The sequence below is a fragment of the Engystomops pustulosus genome, chromosome 8, assembly GCF_040894005.1.
Source record: "Engystomops pustulosus chromosome 8, aEngPut4.maternal, whole genome shotgun sequence".
Classification (NCBI taxonomy): domain Eukaryota; kingdom Metazoa; phylum Chordata; class Amphibia; order Anura; family Leptodactylidae; genus Engystomops; species Engystomops pustulosus.
This window is the reverse complement of record NC_092418.1, coordinates 65,907,692-65,915,088: the sequence shown is the minus strand read 5'-3', so window position 1 is coordinate 65,915,088 and position 7,397 is coordinate 65,907,692. Positions and strand designations below refer to the sequence as shown.

The following is a 7,397-nucleotide window of genomic DNA, read 5'->3' as shown; positions in this document are numbered from 1 at the left end:
CCCTTTAGCAAACGAGCTGTGTCAGGCAGAATTTTGGGTTGTTTTCATGGCTTCCACATCAAACTTGTTAACTTTGTTGCCACCCTGCTATGTTATCCGCAAAATATACTGGCAAACTTTTATCATTTACCAATATTATTTCAGTGCTTCTTGCGCTTCTGTTTACATTCCCCTCACCCGCCATAACCAAAACTTATAAGAACTGTACTACACTTGATCTTATCCAAAAGGTTCTTAGAAGTGCTGTTTGTAGCCCCCGCCTGCTTTAAAAATGATACTTTTTTCAATGGAAACGCTTCTGGCTCCCAGGCCCATTTTGGGTGGGGAGGAGCCAAGAGACAGGGGCTTGGGCAGGCGAAAGCTCGCCTGGCAGCGGACCGCCAGCTCCATCCCAAGATTAGTCCGCCTCAGAGGCATCCATGCATATTGCCCCTGCTGTTTCCTGTCCATTTTGCCACCAATGTCTCCATGCGCAACTTTCAACTCTCTATACCCCAGACGCTTGAGCGCGAGAGGATATACAGCACATCATCCCCTTAGCAAACGAGCTGTGTCAGGCAGAATTTTCAGGTGTTTTACCAGATACATAATGGAACTCGGCTCATTTGTCGCCGCCATGCTGGAGACCTGAAGTTTCAATCATAGCAGTGCAATATGGATGCCCCATACTGTCACTCTTAATCATGGAAGTCGTCTCCATGGCTGCCTCCACATGTTGTCCCCTTATCAAACAAGCTGTGTCAGGCTCATTTTTCGGGTGTGCTGTGTTATCGACTAAATATACCGTCAACCTTGTGTTCACATAGGAAATCATATCAGCGCTTCTTGCTCACCTCCTTTGGTTCCTCTCTGCCACCCATTGGCTTGAAGCCTGAGTCCATTTGGGGTATGTTGCCATGCCATTCTCTAGCCTGCCGCTGCTGCCGCTGCCTCTGTATGCCGTCCCCTATAGTAGTGATGGTGAACCTTTTAGAGGCTGAGTGCCCAAACTACAACCAAAATCCACTTATTTACTGTGAAGTGCCAACATGGCATTTTACGCAGTATCTTATTGCTACCTGTTCTTCCACATCTTTCAATCGTATCGGCCCCCTGAAGCCACCAATATAGTTGAAAGAAGGAGGGCAAATTCAGACTATATTTGCTTCTCTCCAGGGTCTCTCTCTGTACAGGAAGAATGGTGGGTCTAGCAGGAGGACCTCCACCAAAGACATTGCAGTTCAGTCCCCACCTTCCAATTTTACCTGCAGTTCCAAACAGCCAATGAAGTGTTGCTTTAAAGTAGCGCTGAGAGCAGCATTTCTTAAGTTGCCTGTGACAGTAGGAAGATTTGGTGGATTTGGTCTTGTTTGATGAACTCTGTCCTGAGTGCCCACAGAAATGGCTCTGAGTGCCACCTCTGGCACCCGTGCCATAGGTTCGCCACCACTGCCCTATAGTGTCAGGGTCAATTATTGCATGTTTTAGATGCTATCTAGCCTCATTCAGTCACTCTGTCATCGCCATGCTGTTGCCCATAATTTTGGCATAATGGTGCGATTAAGCAACCTCAGAGGGATCCATGCATGCTGCCCCTGCTGTTTTCTGTCCATTTCCGTGGTGTTTCCATCATTTTCTGAGGTTTCAAGGTGTTTGGCCAAGCTTCCCTGTGCAGACCCTTGGTCCCCTTTAAAAATGCACGAGTCTCCCATTGACTTCAATGGGGTTCGTTATTCGAGACGAGCACTCGAGCATCTGGAAAAGTTCATCTCGAATATCGAGCACCCAAGCATTTTAGTGCTCGCTCATCTCTAGTCATTATTGCATCTACCATATATAATCGAGTATAAGCCGACCCGAGTATAAGCCGAGGCCCCTAATTTTACCACAAAATACTGGGAAAACCTATTGACTCGAGTATAAGCCGAGGGTGGGAAATGCACTGGTCACAGCCTCCCCAGTATATAGCCAGCCAGACCCTGCCCCAGTGTATATAGCCTGCCAGACCCTGCCCCAGTGTATATAGCCTGCCAGACCCTGCCCCAGTGTATATAGCCTGCCAGACCCTGCCCCAGTGTATATAGCCTGCCAGACCCTGCCCCAGTGTATATAGCCTGCCGCCGCTGCCGGACTGATTGCACAGAAGATATACAGGGGTCGCCGGAAAGGTGAGTTTAGATATATTTATTTTTTTGACTCGAGTATAAGCCGAGTTTGGGTTTTTCAGCACTTTTTTTGTGCTGAAAAACTAGGCTTATACTCGAGTATATAAGGTAACTTTTATTTCCTCAAGAAACCTAATTCTTTTCCTAAAGACTTGCGACTGTGACAAGAGATTTCTCTTGTCAACCTTCCTTATTTTCCATTTAACAGACGGATCCCATGTGTCTCTCAGTATTTACAAAACCTATAGTACCACCGTACCACCACCTCTCTGTATACTTCTCCTCCTTTATTTTTTTTTTCTCATTTAAGGCTTTATTGAGTGAATTGAAATACATACAAAGTAATGTGGATATATGCATTAATTGCATTTAGGGCATGCATGGTTAACAGGCCAACATTCAATTTAAACATGTAAAGAGGAAACATTCGTAAAGAGAACGGTAAGAACTGACAGAAGCCATTGCGGTATCTTTGTTACAAGGGGTTAATCGTTCCGGTGTAGTTCAAGCAAGCAATGTTGCCGATATACATAGCAGGTATGGATATAGAAGAGAGGGGTAAAAGGGGGGGTAATGAAAGATTAGGTAGGAGTGAGGAGAGGATAGGGAGAGGACGGGGGGGGGGGGGGGTTAAATGGAGCATCTGATGGTACCAAAGAGGTGGGCGGGGTGTTTTCCCGGCTGCACCACCCCCACAGAAACCCTAATCTTGTAATGTGCGGTAGGACTGGGAGCTCAGGAATTGCTGCCAATGAAACCATGTTTTAGAGAATCGCGCACGGTCCTTTGGGGACTGAGCAATAAGTTCCTCCATTCTGTGCGTCAGGGCTACTTCCCCGAACCATTCATTCACTGTGGGAGGGGAGTCAGATTTCCATTTCCTTGGAATAATTGTCTTGGCTGTCTGCAAGAGGTGTTTGGACAGTGATTTCTTATTTGTTGAGACGGGTATGTCTTCTCCCTTATTTTAACTTTACAGGCGGTCCCCAACTTAAGAACACCTGACTTACATACGACCCCTAGTTACAAACGGACCTCTGGATGTTGGCAATTTACTGTACTTTAGCCTTAGGCTATAAAACAGCTGTAAGAGTTATCACTGGTGTCTACAATAACCCTTTATTGTTAATCCTGGTTCTAAAGACATTCCAACATTTTTAAAATCCAATTGTCACAGAGACCAATAAAAATTTGGCTGGGGGTTACAATGATAAAGTATACAGTTCCGACATACATTCAAATTCAACTTAAGAACAAGCCTACAGACCCTATCTTGTATGTAACCCGGGGACTGCCTGTACTTGACTCTTCTATCAGTCCCATATTGTGCCCTATGCCTTGCGCTTCTTCCACAACATTTCATTGTGTTCCAGTGCTTATATTCCTAACTATGTTGTTCTCCTTATCTCTGGTTCTGTAGCTCCCAGTACCACAAACATTGAAAGATGAGATTGTTATCTTAAATATGATTGTAAATTCATTTTGTTAAGTACATATTTTTTTGGTAAACTGGTGAAAGAGGGAATTCTGGAAAGGATATTTTATATGCTAGCTACTTAAAGGTGCTGTTGGTGGAGTAAAAGCTGGTGACAGTGTACCATTAAAGTGGTATTCTCATGTGGACATTCACTTTGCAAACTTAGCTATAAGTTTCTAAATATGTTTTGTGGTTCATGGTATAGTAAAAAAAATGTGTTTAAAAAACATATCGTTGTAACATTTTTATTTCAAGGTATTTTAAATGACAAGATTAAGTCACCAGTTTAATAGAAATGGTGAACACGTCTGAAGGAACCAAATCTTGGGTTAGAAGCTCCCCAGTCGCTGTATCTCCTGTACTCTCCAGGTCTCAGGTAATACTGACGTCCCCTGTAGTTGGGCTCCTCATAGAACATCCAATATCCCTCATGTACATGGACAGAATGTATTTCATGGAAGCGGAATCTCTCATAGACATGAGGACAATCTTCATTGAACTCCATCTTTTGTCCTCTGAAGTCTTCTCTCTCATAGATACTGATTCTGAATGAACCTCCATGCTGTTAAAAGAAAACACTATGACTAGAGATGAGACAGTATACTCCTCCGAGTATACCGCTCGGTCGAGTATTAGCATAGTCGGGCCGGCTCGTTGTTTACAGATGTTTTCCTTGTAAGAACACAATGAAATAACACTATTATTCAGTTTTCAGGTGTTCGCGCGTGTCTTCCGCTAAGTTAGGAGATGTTCGGAACATCTGGAATGTGAAGAATATTGTTCTTTCAATGTGTTCTGCACTTAAATGGTCCTGTGTTCACTGTTTTCACTGTTATTATTCTATTCTTCACTTTGCAGATGTGCGCGCACATCTCCGTACTTATCGGAAGACACGCGCGAACACCTGCAATGTGAAGAATAGAATGAAAACAGTGAAAACAGTGAACACAGGACCATTTAAGTGCAGAACACATTGAAAGAAGACTATTCTTCACATTCCAGATGTTCGTGCACTTCTCCTAACTTAGCAGAAGACACGCGCGAACACCTGCAATGTGAAGAATAGTGTTATTTCAATGTGTTCTTACAAGGAAAACATCTGTAAACATCTGTAATGTGTTATTCTGCACTGTTCTTTTAATGTTTTCTTTCAGTGAAAAAATGCACGGGTCTCCCATTGACTTTAATGGGGTTCGTTATTCGATATGAGCATTCGAGCATCGGGAAAAGTTCGTATCGAATAACGAGCACCCGAGCATTTTAGTGCTCGCTCATCTATAACTACAACATTAATTTTAATTATTTTTTTTAACAGTATATTCTAAAGCACATTTACCATTAGGCAAAATCTTACTTATGAGCTCTTTATTTCTCATTTGCAAATCTGATATACCATAGTGGTTTAGCTTCAAGTTTGTTGCAACTAGTTCTTACGTTTTACCTACAGATATTGTGTGGAGTGGTCTTGCACCTAAATTTACGTCTTATATGTCTGTGTAGTACATAAGGATTTTATTGATAAGATAATTCTAAGCCATTTTTTTTCCATAAGTCAAGTGTAGTAAATCTGTTTATATATGATCTGATTGTGGTTCTGCATTCCAGATACAGTATGCCATATACAATTTTATTAATTTGGCCATATGTTAAATTGACACAGTGGGGGGAATTTATTACCAATGGTCACCAAATATACCAAAAGGTTTTGATCTTGTGCAACTTCTTGTAATCTACCCAAGTCCAGCCTGGTGCGGAATACTATATATAATTCTTTTTTGGGGGGGTAAAGAAGCGTTACCACATTTCCCCTGACAATTTTATACAACATATTTTTTTTTTTACTTTTATATATTCTTTTGATGAAAGTGGTTGTAAACAAATAGATGAAACATATAGACTAAAGTCTGAATATATTTATACAGTAAGATTCCAAACCTCATTTTATACACAATGTAATTTGAAAAGCAAGGGAAAGATTATCATTCATGTTTTCAGATTTTTTGTGATCAATGCAACACACGTGTTATCAAGACTCCAGCTAATTGTAGAACCAAATCTTTCTCTCTTTGTTTTTGGAGATTTATAGAAATATATTGTAAACAAGTATATTGTATATTACCTGAGGGCTCAAGCGACAAGACCTAATGGAGTCATTGTAGCCCATCCATTGCTGGAAATCAGGATACTCTCCCCTGTGTAGGAAGTACTGGTGTCCTCTGTAGTTGGAGTTTTCATACAGGATCCAGTTTCCACTTTCTACACGAATTGAGTTGCAGCGTCTAAAAAAGGAGGATAAATCTGGACACTCAGAGTGACACTCATATGAGCGTCCCTGAAAATGTTTGTCTTCATAGAAGATGATCTGTTAAATGTAAAGAATGAAATAAATGTTTCATAATGTATAAAAGGCTATTACATAAGTAAGTAATAAAGTAATAAAGACTAATAAAGACTAATAAGCAATTTGAGACATATTTATAGCTACGAATATAGTAGTAATTTATCTATCTGTATATATCTATATATCTGTCTATCTAAACAATGCTACTAAAGCTACATTAACTAAATTACCGTAAAATGTTGTTAATATTTACATTATTTACATAAAAAATTCCATATATGGTAGCAGAGGAGGCCAAGACAGAATGCAGAAAGTGGAGGTGGGTGGGTCCATTGTCAACGGTTCTGCTATAAGGAGCTCCTTTCCGAGCACAATCTGTTCATTGGCTGCTCTCACCATTAACCTCTGCGCTAGGTAAGAATAGTTTAGTGATTTGTACTGAGCTCTCTGCATCTAACTGCACCAACTGTGCAATAGACAGTGAGGTATAGTTATCAGTATAGAGACTGTGGTGCCAGAAGGTTTTGTTTACACTCCTTAGGAAGTGCCGCACAGAAAACTACTGACAAACCCTATAGACACAATCCCATTTGCAAGCTTTGAATAAACTATATTAGGGTATTAGCAAAATTTTACATATATCCCCTACAGAAGGATAAAACCACAATTTTATAGGGTCAAACATGAACAGAGCAATATCCCTAGGAGGATTCTCCAAGATTTGTTCCATCAAAACTGTGAAACCCTTTCAGAATTTATTCAGAATAAACATAATATAATCAATGTACAATTATATGAAAACAGATAATTTTTTACCTTTCCCATTGTGGTCTTTAGGTCGTGGTGCTCAATGTAACACAGAGGAAGGAAAAGGACCTTTTATATACCCCCAGTACTGTACCTGCTGACTGCTCTCCACTATTCAGAGCACATTTACCTTTCTAAACTTCAGCTGGCCTTTTTGTTACAGCTTCTGGATTGCAGTAGTATACAAAAGTTTTCCTTAGCACACCATAAACATTATTGAACAAAACCATTTGTTTGGTCTTTTGGTATGTGAATAGACTACATTTTGTATATGGCACTTGTACTATAGTGCTTTCATTACACTCAATGGGGAACAATTGCAGAAACACACAGAATAATGGGTCTCATTTACTAAGGGTCCGAAACGCTCTTTTTTGTCGGGTTTTTGGCGCATGCGATTGGATTGTGGCCATCGGCACCCGCATGAACGCGACGGAAATCGAGGTGCGTGGCCGTCGCAAAACCCAATGGATTCGGAAAAAACGCTGTATTTTTTTTTAAAAAATTGTCGCTTGACACGCACTTATTGGCACCCAGGATAGGATAGTGAACTGCGGCGAACCTCGGCGGACCTCGGCACAGCAGCGACACCTGGTGGACATCGGGCACACTACCTTAGTGAATCACC

The 7,397-nt window shown here is 41.2% G+C and overlaps 1 protein-coding gene across 1 annotated transcript; it reads right to left on the bottom strand.

The window, feature by feature from the left end:
- Positions 1-3,852: 3,852 nt before the first annotated feature.
- Positions 3,853-6,866, bottom strand: LOC140074541 (gamma-crystallin-3-like). The gene is made up of 3 exons (XM_072119515.1): positions 6,779-6,866; positions 5,741-5,983; positions 3,853-4,183 (listed from the first exon to the last, which is right to left on the bottom strand). Exons 1-3 carry the CDS (start codon positions 6,785-6,787, stop codon positions 3,908-3,910), a joined length of 528 nt encoding a protein of 175 aa, XP_071975616.1. The 5' UTR covers positions 6,788-6,866; the 3' UTR covers positions 3,853-3,907.
- Positions 6,867-7,397: the final 531 nt, after the last annotated feature.